The following is a 19,408-nucleotide window of genomic DNA, read 5'->3' on the forward strand; positions in this document are numbered from 1 at the left end:
ACTATTTCGGATACGTTTTCTGATTTACATATTTCACTATTCATACAAAAATACGTAAACATAACCTTAAACTGTATTTAAATACTATTTCGGATTATTTTTTACAGCCGGCAGCGCTGTGGATGACTTCATTAAACAATTGGTGCCTTTACTAACGCCCGGCGATGTAATCATTGATGGTGGCAACTCCGAGTACCAAGATACCGCACGTCGTTGCGATGAATTACGCGCTAAGAAAATTTTGTACGTTGGTTCCGGAGTGAGCGGCGGTGAAGAGGGTGCACGTCATGGACCATCACTCATGCCCGGCGGTCATCCAGAAGCCTGGCCACTCATCCAACCTATTTTCCAGTCCATTTGCGCCAAAGCCGATAACGAACCATGCTGTGAGTGGGTCGGCGAAGGCGGTGCTGGACACTTCGTCAAAATGGTACACAACGGTATTGAGTATGGTGATATGCAATTGATCTGTGAAGCGTATCAAATCATGAAAGCGCTTGGCCTCTCTCAAACCGAGATGGCTACAGAGTTCGAGAAGTGGAATAGCGAAGAGTTGGATTCATTCCTCATCGAAATCACACGCGACATTTTGAACTACAAGGATGACAAAGGTTACCTGTTGGAGCGCATACGCGACACAGCTGGACAGAAGGGTACAGGCAAGTGGACAGCCATTGCAGCGCTGCAATATGGTGTACCTGTAACGCTAATCGGTGAAGCGGTATTCTCACGTTGTCTCTCCGCGCTGAAGGATGAACGTGTGGCGGCCAGCAAACAATTGAGCGGACCCGGGGTAACGGCAAAGGTGGACGACTTACCGAAGTTCCTAAATCACATCAAGCATGCGCTGTACTGCGCCAAAATCGTTTCATACGCACAAGGTTTCATGTTGATGCGTGAGGCTGCCAAAGACAACAACTGGAACTTGAATTATGGTGGCATTGCGTTGATGTGGCGCGGCGGTTGCATTATCCGCAGGTAAGTCGTATGCATGGCCAATTATGTAATAGTTTTTCTACAATGCCACTTTATTTGCAGTGTGTTCTTGGGCAACATCAAGGAGGCCTACACCCGCAATCCACAACTCTCGAACCTGCTGTTGGATGACTTCTTCAAGAAGGCAATTGAAGTTGGCCAAAACTCTTGGCGTCAAGTTGTCGCCAATGCCTTCCTTTGGGGCATCCCTGTACCAGCTCTTTCGACCGCACTCTCGTTCTACGATGGCTACCGCACCGAAAAATTACCCGCCAACTTGTTGCAGGCGCAACGCGATTACTTCGGCGCCCATACTTATGAACTCTTAGGTGCTGAGGGTAAATTTGTGCACACCAATTGGACCGGCACCGGTGGCAATGTTTCCGCCAGTACATACCTGGCGTAAAACTCATGCCACAAAATGCCGCAACTTTAGTTTTCTAAAAAAAGGCATTCCATTTTCTTAGAAAATAATTAGCAATTAATTTCATATCCGTATGTAATTACTTTAAACGCATACATACATACATGCATGCATGTATACAGATGGTGTAAATAAAAATATTGCAAGTGGGTAGTAAAAGAAACAAATTCGTAACATTTAAAGCTCATTTTTTATTTCAACTTTTTTTCTTTTCTTTGAAATCTCAAATTTTAACCTCCTAACCTAATTGCAGTTACTGCGATATAAACAATGTAATTGTCAAAGTATTGCTAATTCTAATATGATGTAGCGAATATAACAAGTTGCAATAGTACTATTTAGGGCAATTCAAAAACATTTACGCTTTTATTTTGAGCGACGCAGTGCTTTTTTAGGCTGTTCAATGACAAGTTTTTCGGCCGAGTACAGGTGTCCAATGATAACCTGCAAATATAGAGATGGATGATGATAAGCGTTATGTTTATCAATAAGATATAAACAAAATTTCTTTATATATATAATATAATATTGATTTCAAGAATTTTTCTGAATTTCATAATTTTTAAAGATAATTGCGGGAGATAAAAATTGTAATAAAGTATGTGCATACATATGTACGTATCGGAAACGCTTCGTCATTATGAACAATGTATGTAAAATATGCACATAATATTATAGCTTGTATTTAAATGTACTTATGTATGTATATATAGCCTTGGGTTTGATTCTTTTAGTCATTTACACGTACATAATATAAATATGTGTATATAAAACAAAAGTAACATGAATATAACTAGTTAACACTTTAATGAATAAATGAAACATATTGCTTTAATATTATTTTGTTACAGCCAATGATTCCTCTAGGAATATTATTCGCTGAAAAATATCATTTTATAGTTATTTCACACATCAATTACATTTTTTGCACGATTTAATAAAAATGGGAATAATTACGCTTTTGGAAGCTAAAAAAACCACGAAAAACGTTAACTTTGTTTGCCTTGAAGCTATAATACCGGTCACAAGTAAAAAAGCTTCCAAACAAGCACTTAATTTTGATCGTTCGGTTTGTATGATAGCCATATGTTATAGAGATCTCGCAGATTATACATATTTGTGTATTAGATAATAATCCGTACCAAATTTCGTGAATATAAATAAATCACTTTTTCTTGCAGCTATATGTCATAGTTATGGTTCTGGGTGAGAAAAGAAAGTTTTCCGCAACTTTCTGTAGCCATCAGCAGCGTAACCTCAAATCTTTATAACTTATTTATCACATAGCTTATCAAAAAGCAAGCAGTTACGAAAAATAAACATCAATTTACTAACCTGCCGCCGCACAAGCTCCAGATTTTGTTTAGCTTCTGCCAGCTTCTGATCGATAACTGCAAAATCATTAATACTTTTATTCTCACGGAATGTGTCGCGTATTTTCCGTCCAGCATACATTCTAAAAGAGACAGTTTTTTATTATGAAAACTTTTTATAACAGGCAACCAACCTATTTAGGTCTGCTAAGCTTACCTGAAATTGTAGGCAGGGATTTTTTCAGCCTCGCGCAAAAGTAGGCGATAAATCGTAATTACTTGCCGTCTTGTTGACATTTTTGCAACTTTCTGTCAAAGTAAATTCTGTTTTGCCGGTCAGAGGTACACCAATTTTTTGATATTAAAATATAAATACACGAATTGGCGCAAACGCATTAAAACCCCATAAAAACTTAGCAGCTGATGGCGAACAAATCGGTATGGCGAAATGTCAGAAACATATGCGGATAAATACATGAAACAGCTGATAGCGACTTTAATCTATTACATTGAAACATGCAGGGTGCTATTACAATTGGTTTGCTCTCTAAGCAAACATGTTTTATGTTTAGAGGAAATGTGTGAGACTTGGAAACAAAAGTAATTTCTTATAGTTGTTTTTTTTTTAAGAATAAGTTTAAAAACTTAACAAATCAATAAAAAAAAAATTAATTAAACGAATTTATTCGTTTTATATTAACGGAATTTCGGAATATATTAACTTATATAAATAATATAAAACATATATTTAAGCAAATAATAAAAGAAAAAAAATAAAAGAAAAAATTGTTTAAATAAAATAAGAAAAATGGAATATAAATATATAAAAGGTGTAAAAAATATAAAAAAATTAAAAATAATAAATGAAAACCAAAAATAGATATAAAAAAAACAAAAAATTAAATAAAAAATAATAAATTGAAATATAATGAAAATAAAAAAACTTATGTAAAGTAGAATTTGAATTTAAAAAAAGTAAATACGAAAATTAAAAAAAAAAGTAATTTTATAACTCAAAACCTTTCCTTTAAACTTATTTTTTTTTTAAATAAAAATATCAATGTACTGCTAAATTAAAAAAAAATTCTTTCTTTCTCTCGCAACCTCATTTATTTTTACAAGAATTTGCAAAAAAAAAAACATGTCGCAGCAGGTAACGCCACCACGATTTCCGTTATTCTATTACAATATACCGTAATCAGTGTCACAAAACTACACCATATGTCTTCGTTGTACATTCGTAGTTTTTCTCCGAATACTTGTTGTTTGAGGACGTTGTGCTAATTGAATAAAATTGATTTTTTCGCTGAGCACTTTTGCTTAGAAATGTTGCAAAATATTTACAGCGAATACTTGAAAATAATATCAACATTCTCCATGTGTATATAGTGTATAAAGAGAGTGCATATAAAACTTAATGAAAATGAATAGCATACGGATTAGTGAACAGATGGAAGAAAAGTTCGATGAGGACTTCAGCAGCCTGCTTGCTAAATCCAATGTGGCAGACAACAAAGAAAACGGTGTTTGTGCAATTGCACTTGTGGAGGTGGCAAATAAGCACACAGACGTGGGGGATGATACAGGGGACGAAGGTCAACAACTTGACGAGTATGAAACGATTTTTCTTGAGCGTCGTTGCAATAGTCAATGTAGCGAAAGTAATGCAGCTGATGCGACGCTAATGGAGGCAAGCACCCCCAACTCAGCACCCGCTACACCGTCGCCGACTTTCGCACAAACCACCCTTTATGCTGCACACAAACCGACAGCATATGAGTTTATGATGGATAGTCAGCTAGACGGGGCGGAAATGGAGGAGGAGGAAGCAGGAGAGGTGGCGGTAAAAGATAGCCTAGGGAAATCAACACTACATGACACGTCGAATAGCGAGCTACAATTGTTCGCACAATGCAAGGAAGCAAATGGCATTTTCAATGACGACACCTTATTGACAGCGGAACATTTCGATCATATATCACCGCATCCGTTGAGTGAGCGTTGGTCGCCGTTAGGCGCGAATTACGATGATGCAATGAGTCCGACATCCGAATTGCTTAGTCCTGAATCGGAGTTGGAACTGCTGAGTTCCGATAGTCAGGATAACCAAGAAATGCTGCGTAGCGATACTAATGATTTGGGACGTTTGAGAAGCATGGAAGAGGAGCAGGAGCTGTTAACCACTTCATTGATGGCATTGACTTCACATTTCGCACATGTCCAGTTACGGGTGCGACAAATTGTGGAGGCACCGTCACATGAGCGTGATCAGTTACTTAAAGATTTGGAGGAGTTTGCGTTTCGCGGTATACCGGAAGTGAGTAAAATCACGGTGAAATGCGTTTACTGGAAATATTTTTAAATAATATTTTTTTTTGTTTTTAATAATCTCTCTTGTAGCCAATCGTTCCTACCGCGGTAGGTAAAACAAATGCTACAAATGCCGACTCCTCTAGCCATTCGCAGCCCGACGATGAAGCTGTGCGTCAGCGTCAATTCGAACTGATCGAACATTTGAAATCCCAACTAAGTGAATTGGAGAAATTGGCTTATGAATCAGGTGCCCCCGTCTTGCCACAACATATACTACTGGAGAAACAAAAGGTAATCATTGATGAGCTAAAGAATAAGCTCAATCTGCAAGTGGATGAACGCGATTTACCCGAACTGAGTTCGGAAGAGTTGAAGAACCATGTAGATAACGCCATTGGCGAGTTCGTTGGTCCGCTGCGCATGAAGGAACAATTAGTGGCGCAGCTGAAAACTCAGATCACCGATCTGGAACGTTTTATTGCCTTTTTGCAATGCGATACAGAGGATTCGAAAATGAAGACACTCAATGGTAATGAGAAACTGAATGAGCCCTACAATAGTTATGCTGCCAAGAAGAAAGGTGAAAAAGTGCGGAAGAAACTTGTGTCACCACAGCAGGACGCTACCGAACAGGATACTCTGAATACAATGCATCCAAATACAAGTCGGAATGCCGCACAACAAGATAGTGGAGAGACTTTAAATAGCAAGGCTCATAGTTTGTTGGATAAAGCTTCGTTGTTGATGCAAATGTTCGCCACGACACATTTTGGCGCCAAGGCCGATCAGTTTCAGAAGAATGCGATGAAAAAGACATCGAAAGGCAATCATTGGGGGTGAGTACACTTGTGGAAAGGTTCACAGAAGTGAATCTATCTGGTTCAAAAAGATGGAATGAATATTGAGCTCCTAAAATAAAGCGCTAGCAGTTGGTAAGAGAGAGAGAGAGAGAGAGAGAGAGAGAGAGAGAGAGAGTTTGAGCAATTTTCATAACAGCCGGTTATACACTACCACAATTGAGCACGATGTTATCCATCCAAGAGTTGTTATTTTAGCGACCTAAGTCTGTTCGCGTAAGCGGTTTCTACGCCAGTAAAGAAGAAGTCTGTTCGCATCGTTTGAACTTACAACAAAAGGGGTATTAAATAACCGTTGCAACTATTTTGGTTACTGAAGACCCGAGGTGACTCCAAGTTGAGACTCAAAATAAAGATTATAGAGGATTTAAACAAAGTCGGTATGGTTTTAGAAACAAACAAGGTCAGAGGCAGAGTTCTAAGTTCATGTTAAGGTCGGAATTAAGTTCATTTATACAAACCCTGTAATATATATGGCAGAACCGAAGCTTAATGCTCCCCAATTCAAAGAAACCCTCGAGAAATTTCCGCAGTAGTCCCTTAAAATATTTGTTCTCCAATGTTTTACTTTGTTTTCAAGAGCCGGATTGATTGTACATGTTAAAAGAAATTTTTGAAGAGACATTATTTTTCGAAATAAATTTCCACCATTTTTCAGGGATTTACGCGCACAACTGGAGGTCGACATACAGGAGGTGGCATCCCTTGCAGCCACACTCAGTTTCGACCGCGAAAAGTTGGCCAACATGAAGCGGGCGCTGAAGAATACCAGCCGCATTACCAATACAACAATGGCGGTAAGCGCACAAAACGGTACCGTTACGGTTCCACCAAGTGCGCGCATACAACAAGCCAATGCGACAGCGCAACGGAAGGATCTGAAAGCGTACATTGTATCATCCGATTCGGATGACGACACCTACGATTGTTACGCCTGGGAACGAAATCATTGTCGCAAGACGCACGGTGCGCGCTATAAGGGCGGCGACTCCATTATCACCATAAGCAAAGAGTTAACAACGGCGGTGCGCAAGAATTTCTCCATGACACTGCTGCGACTCATACAGCATGGACTGCGTGTGGAAACGGAATCGGCCACATCCAGCTTAATTGTGCCGTTCATGCGTTGCCTCAATCCGTCCCCGGTTTTTGCCGCCGAACAGGGTTATCGTGGCAGGGATACGACCAGCGCTACATCTTTCGTCTCGTCAGCGGCCTTCTCTTCCACCTACAATGCCAATTATACGGACAACGATTGTGATGATGTGAACGCAGGCGGCTTCTTCGGCAGTGGCGGCAGTCGTCCCATGCATGCTTGGGAACTCATTTTGGAGTACTATTATCTGAAGAATGGCGATGAATTTAATAATACGCCGGCGCGTAAGCTTTCCCAGAGCTTCAATTTGAACATTGTCGACGCGCAAACGGTCACGGCGAAGCAGAGCTTCCTCAGCGCAGTGGGCATGATAATCGCCATGCATCGGCCCTACAAGCGTAGCTACAATGCACACTTCAAGGCGTTCGTCTGTGCGGGTCTCAAGTGAGTGTAACTAAGTATTTGGAAGTTTTTTTTTCAGTTTTTAGTTTTTATGCCTTGAGGGTACAGTTATTGATATATCGATCTGAATCCCGGCACACTTTCTTTTCTCAACAAAAAAACTGCTTTCTTGTCGGATCTATCGATATCGTGTTACTATAACATATAGCTCCTATATAAATTGAACGGTCGAAATCAAGTACTTGTATGGAAAGCTTTGTCATTTGACGAGGTATCTTTACGAAATTTGGCATGAATTATTCTCAATACTAGTAATACAATCTCTGAAGAAATTGCTTAGATCGGACTACTATATCATATAACTGTCATACAAAYTGAATGATCGGAATCAAGTACTTGTAGGAAAAGCTTTGTTATTTGGCGAGATATCTTCAAGAAATTTGACAGTTTTTATTTTTTAAAGCAATAATACAATCTCTGAAGAAATTGCTTAGATCGGACTACTATATCATATAGCTTCCATATAAAATGAACAATTGAAATGAAGTACTTGTATGGAAAGCTTTGTCATTTGACGAGGTATCTTTACGAAATTTGGCATGAATTATTCTCTATACCAGTAATACAATCTCTGAAGAAATTGCTTAGATCGGACTACTTTATCATATAGCTGTCATACAAAATGACATAATAAAATCAAGCTAGAACTCATTTTATACCCTTTTATGCTATAAGAAATGCACATGTAAAGGGGAATCTAGTTGCGGTGCAACCGAAGTTAACGTTTTTTCTTGTTCTAATACTTTTCACTATCTCATTTCGCAGCTGCCATCAGTTGGTCGAGTGGTTAAATTTGATTTTCAGCTGCAACGATTTGGTGGACACCTACTACACGCCCAACAGTTATGTTGCACGCACCGGTTTTCGTGACTCGCTGCGCTCCATCGACGCGCTAACCAAATATGATTTCGATTTGCCCGTAGATTTGGCTATACGACATTTTAGAAACCTTTAAAATTATCAACTAATCGACATAAATACATAAATACATATATATACAATAGATATAGTTAAGTGAGCAAAGTGCTTATGCATAAGTATGTGTGTATGACATCCATTGGGCAATTATTTTCATATCCTAACATTAAAGTAGTAAAAAACGAACCCAAAGAAATCATTGTACTTATATTATTATTGCAGAACTAATCGAATTTCTTCCAAATTAGTAAGCGCATTTATTGATGTGTTGTGCTCAAGTATTCATGAAGTTCGAATAGTTGCGTATGTCAGTGTGTATTTAATGGTTTGACAAGTTGTATGTAATAATGTTGAAAGGTATCAAGCAAACTCTAGTCCATTTTATTCTAGTCTAACATCACTCTATTCGTACATACTTACATTTATATAAATATATATGTTAACTAATGTGTATCTGACTATTTGATAACTAAATAATATCTAAGTAGCGCTTTTATAAATACAATGCTATGTAAACATACCAAATACCCACACAAACAAACTTACAAATAAGCAAAACCACTCTTTAGCGCTCTTTTAATTTTCTCGAATATTTAAAGTCTTTTGATTTAAGATTTTGATTTGCAGTCGAAGTACAGTTAGTTTTGAACTAAAGCGTCATAGAAACTATTTTCACTTTATTTAGAGCTTCTACTCCAAATTATCTAGCAAGAAGTTTGATATTTCCTCTTAAGGGCTAGCAAATTAATTATTATTTTTTGTTTTAAAATGTTATAAAAATATTTTAATAATTTTTATTTAAACTTACAAATCATAGTCAAGTAAAAAAAAAAAAAAAAATTAGTTAAAATTATTCTTCTAGCATTAGTTCACAACAAACACATTTGGTTTTGCGAAAGAATTAAAACTTTTGTGAAAGGCCTTAGTCCCCATATAAACTCACCTAGAGCCTTCTTAACAATTTATTTCTACCACAAATACATATATACATATAAATATATATTTAAAAAATGCAGTAAAAATTATAACTAAAATATATTAAATAACATAATTAATATGTAGTAAATCTATGTGCATGTCATAATACTTAGATATACCTACATAAATATATTCTAGTCTAAGTATACAAATAACAAGAAATTAATCGAATAAAGAAACTAACGTAAAAGAAGCTAAAGTAAAAAAGATAAAAAAATCATATTTTTAAATTATTTTCGCGTCAAGTGCAAAAATGCCCACATACAGCGGTGTTCTTGGAAATAGTAGTGCCGTTGGGTTCTAACTATGAAACAGAAAATTCAAGTTAAAAATACAAACAATGAGTTTAAAAAATAATTTTTAGCTATTTCTACATATGTATACACACAGTTTTATTTTCTTACTTAATTTGTATCTTGGACTAAAAAGAGGCTGCCGAGTGATTGAGCAGTCGTAAACGGTCTTGAAAACAACCCAAATAAGTCCGAGATGATTTTATTCACCAGAATATACAATATTCCACTGCCACCGCTGTCGCAAATGGGAAACATCCGTCTACAACGAGCGGATACAGTGAAATACCTGGAGCTCATCCTGATAGGCAGCTTTCATTGAAGCCGAAAATCGAAGAAAGAGCAAAAAAGGCATCGATTGTCTTGTACAGCTGTAGACGAGCCATTGACAAAATGTGGGGTCTCTCAACGAAAGTGGTCCTCTGGCTCTACGACAACATAGTCAAGCCCATTTTGTTCTATGGAATATTTATGTGGTACAGGGGCTCTAGAAAAGACCACACTTGCAAAAAAACACTCGAGCGAATTCAATGCTTATCAGCATTTGTGGTGCACTAAGATCCACTATAACCATGGCACTTAACACCATCTTGCAGATATTGCCCGTAGACATCGTCGGAAGGTGTATGCCTACGAAAGTTGCCATCAGACTCAGTGAGTCTGGGTTCCTAAAAGTACACTTGTCTGAAGACTCGGAAATCCTCACTCATTTTGAGTTCATACCGGATCGATTAGATCATGGAGTCACCAAACCGAACTCTTGGCCAACGCTGGGCCACCATCGGTATTTGCGCAGTCGCAAAAGTCGCGTTGATTTGAGCTCATGCCTCCTTGATCACCAGCCAAAGCTGTGATCTACTTGATGGATTTGCTGTTTTCATTCCGTGTAGGTTGTGTCTTGTTTCCTTAGTTTTATTATTCATTATCATTTCTCAATAAGACAACTCTCGTTGACTGGACAAGTCAGATTATGTTAGGAAATATCTCTTTAAATATAAAAAGCTGTTACACTACTATTTTAATGAACACAACTGTATTTATTTGTATGGTCACTACCACAATGCATGCAAGTTTATCATATATATCATTGCAGAGTAACAAACCGCTGCGCATGAAAACGGTGTCATTCAGAAAGTCATTATCGAGTAATGGACCTTTGTTTTGGGTATGAAGTTTTTTGATGCTAGGCTCACAACCAAGATACCTAAAACTTTTGCAAAAACAAGGTCGATTAGAGGTTGCATAAGATATGCTTGCGAACATACCTAATAACCAAATATTCACATTAAATCATTATTATTGGCAACGAGACGTGGATTTATGAATATGACCTCAGAACAGTCCAACTTTCTAAAGAGTATTGCTCCAAAAAATGTACCAAAATTCGGCGAAGTCACAGATGGCCAACTCATCCGACACTTATAACAAGTTTATGAAAAATTGGATTATACTTAAGGGTTTATATTGGTTTACGGGTTTCAAAAAATCGAAAACATCTAGCATATTGTCCTAAATTTTCAACTTTGTCTGAGTAATAATTTCGGAAATATAGCCTTGAGAAATTGTGCGCTCGAGGCGCCCATTGGAAACGAAAGATAAAATAACAAAAATAAATTAAAGTTGATCTGAGTTCAAGTAAAGGAAGAGTAAAGTTAAATTTGTCAACTGTTATTGACCCTGAAATTGAAGCTCGTGATCTCGGCGACATTTGGTTTCACCAAAACCGCGCCACTTCCCACACATCGCATCAATCAATGGATTTATTGAGAGAACACTTCGGTGAGCAGATACGTTCACATTTTGGGTCGGTCGATTGGGCACTAAGATCGTGTGATGTCACACCGTTAGACTTTTTCCTGTGAGGATATGTAAAGTCTAAGCAAAACATCATGCTTGATGTTCGCCAGTTACCAGAAAGAAATACTCAAACGAGTCATCGGAAATTGGATTCAACTCGAAAACCATTTGAAACTTAATCGGGGCCAAAATTTGAAAGAGATAATCTTCATAAATTAAATGCCAAAGAATGTCCCTTTTAAATTTGAAGTTTCGGTGTTTTCTCTTAAAAAAGTAGTGAACCTTGAAATGGATCACCCTCTAATAAGTTCATCTACTTAATCTCACTTTTTATCTGAGGTGTATCAAACTGAGACCGAGACTATTTATCGATACCAGGAGTCTTATTATTAAGATACCTCATATGTTCTCCAATATATTGGTTGTCGAAAAAGGCTTGCGGTATTTTCGCTAGTTGGCGCTGAGAGCGCGTAGTTCTAGTTTTATTCGTCACATCGGGTCATGCTATACCTTTTTGGAAAGCTCATTTCACGCGCTAACACGTGTTTGATTGTTTGTCGTGTTCGTGAGTTATAGCGTCGCAAAAATGGAGCAAAATAAAGAGAAAATACGGCATATTTTACAGTCCTACTACGATAAAGGCAAAAATGCATCTCGAGCCAACGATGGTTTCAACGTTTTCGTTCTGGTGTAGAGGTGGTCGAAGAAGCGCCACGCTCCGGAAGGCCTGTCGTCGAAAATTGTGATAAAATCGCTGAATTGGCCGAAAGAGACCGGCATAGTAGCAGCCGTAGCATCGGTCAAGAGCTGGGCATGAGTTGTCAAAAAAAAAAAAATGTTATGAACAATTGAAAATTCAATAAAAATACCGCAAGACTTTTTTGACAAACATATATTTATATGATATAAGGAAATGTGAAGGCATATTTTGCAAATTGAATATATAAATCCATTAAACCATTTTCGAATAGACCTTTCCATATATTGAGGCATTTTGGATAGAAGGTTTGACTTTTTAGTTGAAATTCTTATTAAGTTAAACTAAAAACAATTTATACTTAAAATGTGATCCAATGTTTTTACCATGGATTAAACAGGTTGGATAACTATCTGCCAATAACCATAAAAACCTACAGCGAAAGTCCATCAACGGTAACTGTGATAAAATTGACGGTAACGAACCCTCAAATTATTATAATTTTATTTCACATAAATTTACAAAATATTCTACTTCGAGTATTTCAATTAGCCTATTGCACTTAACGTGGACACATCGCCTGCTTGCCACCATCGATAGGCACAGTAGCACCGGTGATGAACGAAGCTTCATCACTGGCCAAAAAGGCAATGGTATCGGCCACCTCTTTAGGCGTACCTACACGTCCGAGCGCATGCGTCTCCTTAGCACGGCGCATGTAGTCCGCATAGTCGGCTTCGGTCATGCCGCTGCGTGCATGAATATCTGTTACCACAACACCAGGATTCACAGCATTCACACGCACATTCATTGGCGCCAAATCCAAGGCAATGCATCTGGTGAACTGATCAACCGCCGCCTTGGAGGTACAATAGCTTGACGTATTGGGGAAGGTACGCGTACCAGCGACACTCGAGACATTCACAATATTGCCTTGTGTCTTTATGAGATGCGGTGCTGCCAATTTGGTCAGCAGAAAGATGGAACGTAAATTCGTATTGAGTAAGGAGTCGAATTGCTCTACGCCTATGTCTAAGATGCTGCCGTAAGCCAAAATACCCGCGTTATTGACCAACACATCCAATTTGCCGAATTTCTCCAATGTTGAGTTGATGATGCGCTCCGCATCTATGGTGACATCGGCGGCTATGAGCAGCAACTCGGCATTGGGATTGGCTGCCTTGCAGGCTGCTTCAGTCGATTTCAAATTTTCGACATTTCGTCCGACAAGCGCAACTTTAGCACCACGTTTCGCGAATGCCTCGGCGGTGCCGGCACCAAGGCCAGAACTGGCACCTGTTACGATCACAACTTTACCGTTAAAACTCATTGTAACGAATGTGTACAGTGGCTTCGTGCTTGAACTATTTAAGTGCGTTGGTGGTGAAGGCGTGTGATTATTTTTTCAAATTTATAATGTTTTTCCTTCACTCAAGTGCTGGTTTGCTGATAATATAGACAGATAATGGCATTCATAGAGCCCGTGGACATTCAACTCACTCGGGAGGCCTGATGCGCGTGCATCTTTGAGAGGCTAATCAAGTTGGAGATACGTGTTGAAAACAGAACGCTGTCGTTATAAATGTTTAATAGTGATGATTTGCTTGTTCCTATGATTTGTTAGAAAATGAATGAAGTACGTACGCAGGTAAAAAGCCACGTAGGAATTTGGGTTTTCAGTATTAACAATGTCAGCTCAATATCAAATGTGTTAAATTGTGTAAGGTTAGGAACGGAATGCTTGAGAATGTGATATTGGTGTGTAGTTCTAATCAAATTTTTCCCGTTTAAGCTTTCGATGTTTCTAAGGATTCGAACAATGTCGGAATTGATGGTATAGGGAGGACACATCGAACTGGTTAAATGGAAAGTATTAAGATGTGTAGTTCTAGATTCATTCCTGTGTTCTGAAATAAATTCATTTTATTTATTGACCGTCAAAACTTGGCAATCAGACTTTCGAAAGCATTTCCGTCATAGCTCGGCGGAAACTTAAATGTGGAGAGAGCCACCATTTATCGGTTAGGACAAGCTCAATACAATTTTTCTTAGGAATGTCATAATAAGATTTCATTTTCTCGCAGGGAACCCATATATTGCACAAAGTAATCTATTTATTTGCGTCATTTTAACGCTGAAACGCAACACTTTAGTCAAATCAAATGAACTTAAGAAAGCTATAAAGTCTGTGGCTTCTGTGTGATAATGGGTGTATTCACGATGTTGGTATAACGGTTCAAAATTTTTATTTTTAAATATTTCTTAGTTGTCGTTCCAAGAGGACGCGGTGCCAACTTTTTCGATGTAGTTGTAGCTTCTATCATCTGATTACTTGATAACTTATCATATGGAATGGCCTTTATGCTTAATGGCTTCAACGAACTCAAGTTGTGTTCCTGAAGTGAGTTTTGAAAACAGAAATCGAACAGAGAACAGTTCCAGGGAGTCAGAACTGGCGAATAGAGTGGAGAAGCGCTGACTCTCGTTTCGTGTTTGACCAAAAGCGGACGATTGCTTTACGTAGTCGTCTAAAAAGGGACAAGTGATATTCCATATTGACCGTTTGATCATTTGAAAAGAATAATAGAATCAAAGAACACGATGAGCATTACCTTGATTGTTGATAGAATATTGTGGTTTCAGTTCATTTTTTGAGCGTCATTCAAAAATCCATGTCTTGCCATCAGTAATAATGCATTTGATGAATGTGGTGTTTTCTAGAATCTTTTTTGCGATCTAGACTCCACGTGGTGTTTGGGGGAGGTTCAGGTCGTTTGGTACGGCTTATAGGCTTCACACTCAAAACAGTAATTAAAATGTGTTTAATCGATCTACAAAAGATGTTGAGATCATTTAATATCTCTCTAATGCCAAGACGACGTTTTTCAAGCACTTTTTCTTTAACATTTTCGATATTGCCGCCATTAACAGAGTAGACAAACAGCTGCCAAACAGACAGAAAAAACGTTGGGCACAAGCATACTGGGACCAAGAAGGATTACTTTGAGGAGGACGATATAAATTTCAATCAATCATCAAAAATTAATTAAGAATTTTAAAATTATGAACAAAGTCTTATTATTTTTTGCTCATAGCAGTATATACTCTCCGATATATTGTGAATTTTATTAAGAAGAGGAACAAATACTATTTAATCGGTAAAAGAGAGTTAGTCGATCGTAACGCCTTTGTTTTTTTTCGAGAAGAAATGAGCACCAAAGACGTTGAACACAGTGGACGCCCAAAAGTGTTTGTTAACGACGAAAACATCAAAAAAAAAAAAAGTCCACAAAATAATTGTAGATAATCATAAGGTTAAGCTGTTCGAGATAGCAGACACTCTGAAGATATCAACTGAATGAGAAAGCTCTGTACAAAGTGGTTGTCACGTTAGCTCACTTTTGGCTAAAAACAGCGACAATTTGATGATTTGTGGCAGTGTTTGGATATGCTGAAGCATAATAAACCGGGTATTTGCGTGGTTATGTGACAATGGATGAGACATGGCTCCGTCGTTTCACTCTGAAGTCCAATCGACAATCACATGATGAACCCGCTCTAAAGCGTGGAAAAAAAAATGCAACAGTCGGCTGGCAAGGTTATGTATGGTGTCTGTATTTTGGCATACGCGTTGAGCAATTTTTATGGATTATCTTGAAAAAGGATAGCGGTTAACGAAAAGACGGTGAAAACGATGGCAAAAATCCATGAATTGACCTTCGTATTGCTTCCGCATACACCATATTCTCCAGATCTGACCCACAGCGACTATCTTCTGCGCTTAGATTTCAAAAGAATGCACGTTAGGCAGAAATTTTCATTGAATGAAGAGCTGATTGCCGAAGCTGAGGCCTCTTTTGAAGCAAAAGACAAATCGGGCTACAAAAGTGGTATCGAAAAGTTGGAGGGTCATTATAATCAGTGTATCGCACTTGAAAGGAACTATGTTGAATAAAAATTAACGAATTTTGCCGACAAAAAAAMAAAAAAAAAAGTGTGTTGTGTTGGGCCGGGAACTTTTCAATTGAACTTTTAAGTTGACTAAGTTAGCATTTTTTGTGTGGTCTAGACTAGTCTAACCGCTTAGTTAGCGCGTAGTTCTAGTTTTATTCATCGCATCAGGTCATGCTATACCTTTTTGGAAAGCTCATTTCACGGGCTAACACGTGTTTGATTGATTGACGTTTCTTTTAAGTCGTTCGTGAGTTATAGCATCGCAAACATGGAGCAAAATAAAGAGAAAATACGACATATTTTACAGTACTACTACGATAAAGGCAAAAAAGCATCTCAAGCCGCCAATAGAATTTGTGCAGTTTATGGACCCGATACAGTTTCCATTTCCACCGCACAACGATGGTTTCAACGTTTTCGTTCTGGTGTAGAGGTGATCGAAGATGCGCCACGCTCCGGAAGGCCTGCCGTCGAAAATTGCGATAAAATCGCTGAATTGGTTGAAAGAGACCGGCATAGTAGCAGCCGTAGCATCGGTCAAGAGCTGGGCACGAGTCACAAAACAAAAAAAAAACTTTATGAACAAAATACCGCAAGACTTTTTTGACAACCTAATATTAATGTTAGTAAATGACAGTGACATCTTCAGAAGAAGTTCGATTTATAAACTTCACTTACTTCATTATTAATTTTAAACATCATTGATATAATATCCAATAATATTACAAGTAGAAACTGAATAAAAACTGCAACTCACTGCAAAGACACATAGACACATTTGCCATTTGTTTTCAATAATTAATTAGCCATTTAAATAAAAAACAATCTTACATACATACGCACATATATGAATAAAAGTAACTGTCTGCCAGACGGTCAGCCAAATCATACTAACTTGCAATTTTCATCAACTATCTTAACTTGTAAAAAAAAATATCTTTCTTCGACGGAAGAAAGTGTATAAAGTGGTCACAAACTAAGTCTACAATTTAGTTGCTCAGCTTAATTGTAAATCGAAAGACATTAAACGTGAATCGAGGTTGTAAAATGCTGTTAAGCAGGCGCAATATTTTCCAATTCTCAATAAGTGTGGTGCGGATAATTTATTCATACCGTGGACTTTATCTTATACACCCCCTAATACTGTTTAATTTTTAGTTATTGCTCTGCCATGATGTGTTGTGTGCGGTTAAACGTCGTAAGCGTAGCATTTACGGACTAGACTCTAATGGTCCCTACCTACCCGCGCCCTTTGGACCAGTACCATTTGCACCTTTCGGTTTGGGTTCACCGTTCGCACAACCACCATTTGCTTTGCCCTATAGTCCTTATGCTCCGCCGCCATATGCTGCGCCGCGTGCCTATCCCTTCCTGCACGGCTATCCTTCCTATCCTTATCACAATCCAATTTTCGCACCGCCACCTCCGCCGCTGCCACTGCCATTTCCTCCGCCTATTGTAGCGCCTGCCGCACCAGTGGGTCCACCGCCAGCGCCGATTATTGTGCCGGCTAAGACAGCCGCCGCACTGAGTATTGCTTCGATTATTCACGCATTCATCGCGCGAAAATTCTATCCGCCCGTATTGCCGGTACCCATTGCTAGACCAGTGCCATACCCGGTGCCTGAGAGAGTAAGTGTGCGGGAAAAAATAGTTCATAATCAAAATTTTCTTTTTCTTCTATTTTTATTTCCTTTCAGTCTCCTTTATCTCCAACTTTTCCACGTTATGGCCCTGTAACGATGCTGAAACCGATACCGGCTGATGCTCAAACTGTTAGAAATCGAACGGAGAGCTCGTGTATGCACAATATTCCGGAAATAACAKACGAAAATCCTATTTTCCGAGCGGCAACAACAGCTTCTACCGAAGCACCTTGGCAACCTACAGTGATTCCCATAAATGAGTAGGTGGTGGGAAATAAAGTCGGTTGACATTTTCTGTTAAGAATATTTTAATATATATGTTTGTATGTAAAGATTTTATTTTAGATCGTAAGTTAGACAAGTATATTTATTTCATAAATATATTTTTAAATGAAATCAATCACCCAAATCCCGATGAACCCAGATATTATTCTATACTTTTTTCGCCACCGGAATAATTTCCTCGTGAATTAACTACGGAGTTAGACAAGCTGTCGTGCCAGAAATTATTAGTACTTGTGATCCAAGCTCTTTGAAAACCAGTGGTACAATTTTCTAGTCGAGGGTTGAGTGCCGAAGTTGTTGGAACTCAGAATGTGTTTCCCAACATCTGAGTTCAGCTCTTCACTCGTCTTGAACTTTTAGACTTGAACCATACTGATTTTTCTTGTTCGTTGATGGTACATTTCCAGTAATTTCTCATTCAATGTGTATGCTTTCCAACGGAGTGGAGGTCTTCCCCTTCCTTTGCTTTCCCCAGCGTGTTCTGCATCGAAAAATCTCAAAGGTGGGGCGTTTTCATCCATTTGGACGACATGACCTATTCAGCAGAGCCGCTGTCTCTTAATTAGCTGAACTATAGTATATCAATATCGTCGTATATCTCACACAGCCCATTATTCTATCGATGGAAAGATTCAATAACCGCTACTTTAAGAAATTTTCTAAGGCAGATCTTTTGATCAGCTTGCTGGTATCAGAAACGATACAAATGCTCTTACTAATCTCTCGGCTATTATGAACACTGTTTTCAAGGATATGCATAGAATCTAAGTAATAGACCTTCAAATCATTCTCTTACATATTTATTGCACAAAAACTGTATACAAGTTCGACTACTAGTATTTAGATTATCATTTGTTTATTATTCTATACTTAACGTGGACACATCGCTTGCTTGCCAGCATCGACGGGCACTGTGGCCAAGGATGGTAAACGACGTTTCATTACTGGCCAAAGCGGCAATGGTATGGGCTACTTCTTTAGTTGTGCCCACAGATCCGAGCACGTCTCCTTTGCACGTCGTAAGCGATTCGCATATACCTCCTTCGTTAAGCTGGCGGGTGTATGAATATTCCGACTAAATTGAATTATTTTCAAAAAGAAAGCCATAAACAGTGCTTATTGGACATGGTTGATCACGCAAATTCTGATCCCAAATTCATGGAAAGTATTACAACTGCCGAAGAGCCATGGTTTTATTAGCTTGACAGGGATTGCACAGGTTTTAATGCAATGAATAACATCGATTAAACACCGCGTTCACCAGATTTGGCTCCGTGTGATTCTTACTTGTTCTCCAAACTGAAATTGCCAGTCTGTGGAACCCGTTTTCAGTCGATTGAAGAGATAAAAAAAAAAACGCTGAAGGATCTGAAGGACATCCCAAAAAGTGCTTAGAAAAG

General features: G+C 38.3%; 5 protein-coding genes across 5 annotated transcripts in view; 3 read left to right on the forward strand and 2 right to left on the reverse strand.

Annotated features, from left to right (window-relative positions):
- The window catches only part of LOC108977265 (6-phosphogluconate dehydrogenase, decarboxylating), a 4,964-nt gene extending 3,383 nt beyond the window's left edge, over positions 1 to 1,581 (forward strand). Inside the window, exons 4-5 of the mRNA XM_018946878.1 lie at positions 108 to 978; positions 1,039 to 1,581. Of these exons, the coding sequence (XP_018802423.1) occupies positions 108 to 978; positions 1,039 to 1,381 (1,214 nt within the window). The 3' untranslated portion in view covers positions 1,382 to 1,581. The remainder of the gene's footprint in view (positions 1 to 107; positions 979 to 1,038) is intronic.
- LOC108977266 (protein bcn92) lies at positions 1,571 to 3,143 on the reverse strand. The gene is made up of 3 exons (XM_018946879.1): positions 2,930 to 3,143; positions 2,735 to 2,855; positions 1,571 to 1,843 (listed from the first exon to the last, which is right to left on the reverse strand). Exons 1-3 carry the CDS (start codon positions 3,007 to 3,009, stop codon positions 1,766 to 1,768), a joined length of 279 nt encoding a protein of 92 aa, XP_018802424.1. The 5' UTR covers positions 3,010 to 3,143; the 3' UTR covers positions 1,571 to 1,765.
- An 833-nt stretch (positions 3,144 to 3,976) lies between these two features.
- Positions 3,977 to 9,093, forward strand: LOC108977236 (RUN domain-containing protein 1). Its single transcript, XM_018946836.1, has 4 exons — positions 3,977 to 5,029; positions 5,113 to 5,861; positions 6,541 to 7,422; positions 8,206 to 9,093. Exons 1-4 carry the CDS (start codon positions 4,130 to 4,132, stop codon positions 8,393 to 8,395), a joined length of 2,721 nt encoding a protein of 906 aa, XP_018802381.1. The 5' UTR covers positions 3,977 to 4,129; the 3' UTR covers positions 8,396 to 9,093.
- A 3,486-nt stretch (positions 9,094 to 12,579) lies between these two features.
- LOC108977245 (uncharacterized oxidoreductase TM_0325-like) lies at positions 12,580 to 13,494 on the reverse strand. Its single transcript, XM_018946849.1, has one exon. The coding sequence runs from the start codon at positions 13,451 to 13,453 to the stop codon at positions 12,686 to 12,688; it is 768 nt and encodes a 255-aa protein (XP_018802394.1). The 5' UTR covers positions 13,454 to 13,494; the 3' UTR covers positions 12,580 to 12,685.
- A 256-nt stretch (positions 13,495 to 13,750) lies between these two features.
- Positions 13,751 to 17,987, forward strand: LOC108977227 (leucine-rich repeat extensin-like protein 3). Its single transcript, XM_018946825.1, has 3 exons — positions 13,751 to 13,771; positions 17,236 to 17,709; positions 17,778 to 17,987. Exons 1-3 carry the CDS (start codon positions 13,751 to 13,753, stop codon positions 17,985 to 17,987), a joined length of 705 nt encoding a protein of 234 aa, XP_018802370.1.
- The last annotated feature ends 1,421 nt before the right edge of the window (positions 17,988 to 19,408 follow it).

This window comes from Bactrocera latifrons, unplaced genomic scaffold, assembly GCF_001853355.1.
Source record: "Bactrocera latifrons isolate USDA-ARS-PBARC rearing strain unplaced genomic scaffold, ASM185335v1 scaffold_86, whole genome shotgun sequence".
NCBI classification, from domain to species: domain Eukaryota; kingdom Metazoa; phylum Arthropoda; class Insecta; order Diptera; family Tephritidae; genus Bactrocera; species Bactrocera latifrons.

Bases quoted from the DNA above. Each gene is read 5' to 3' on its own strand.
- LOC108977266 (XM_018946879.1), bottom strand. From the start codon at position 3,009: ATGTCAACAAGACGGCAAGTAATTACGATTTATCGCCTACTTTTGCGC. The intron at 2,856-2,929 runs GTAAGCTTAGCA...TGTCTCTTTTAG, and splicing joins ATCCCTGCCTACAATTTCAG to AATGTATGCTGGACGGAAAA. The intron at 1,844-2,734 runs GTTAGTAAATTG...CTATATTTGCAG, and splicing joins TGGAGCTTGTGCGGCGGCAG to GTTATCATTGGACACCTGTA.
- LOC108977236 (XM_018946836.1), top strand. From the start codon at position 4,130: ATGAAAATGAATAGCATACGGATTAGTGAACAGATGGAAGAAAAGTTC. The intron at 5,862-6,540 runs GTGAGTACACTT...ACCATTTTTCAG, and splicing joins TCGAAAGGCAATCATTGGGG to GGATTTACGCGCACAACTGG. The intron at 7,423-8,205 runs GTGAGTGTAACT...CTCATTTCGCAG, and splicing joins TTCGTCTGTGCGGGTCTCAA to CTGCCATCAGTTGGTCGAGT.
- LOC108977245 (XM_018946849.1), bottom strand. From the start codon at position 13,453: ATGAGTTTTAACGGTAAAGTTGTGATCGTAACAGGTGCCAGTTCTGGC.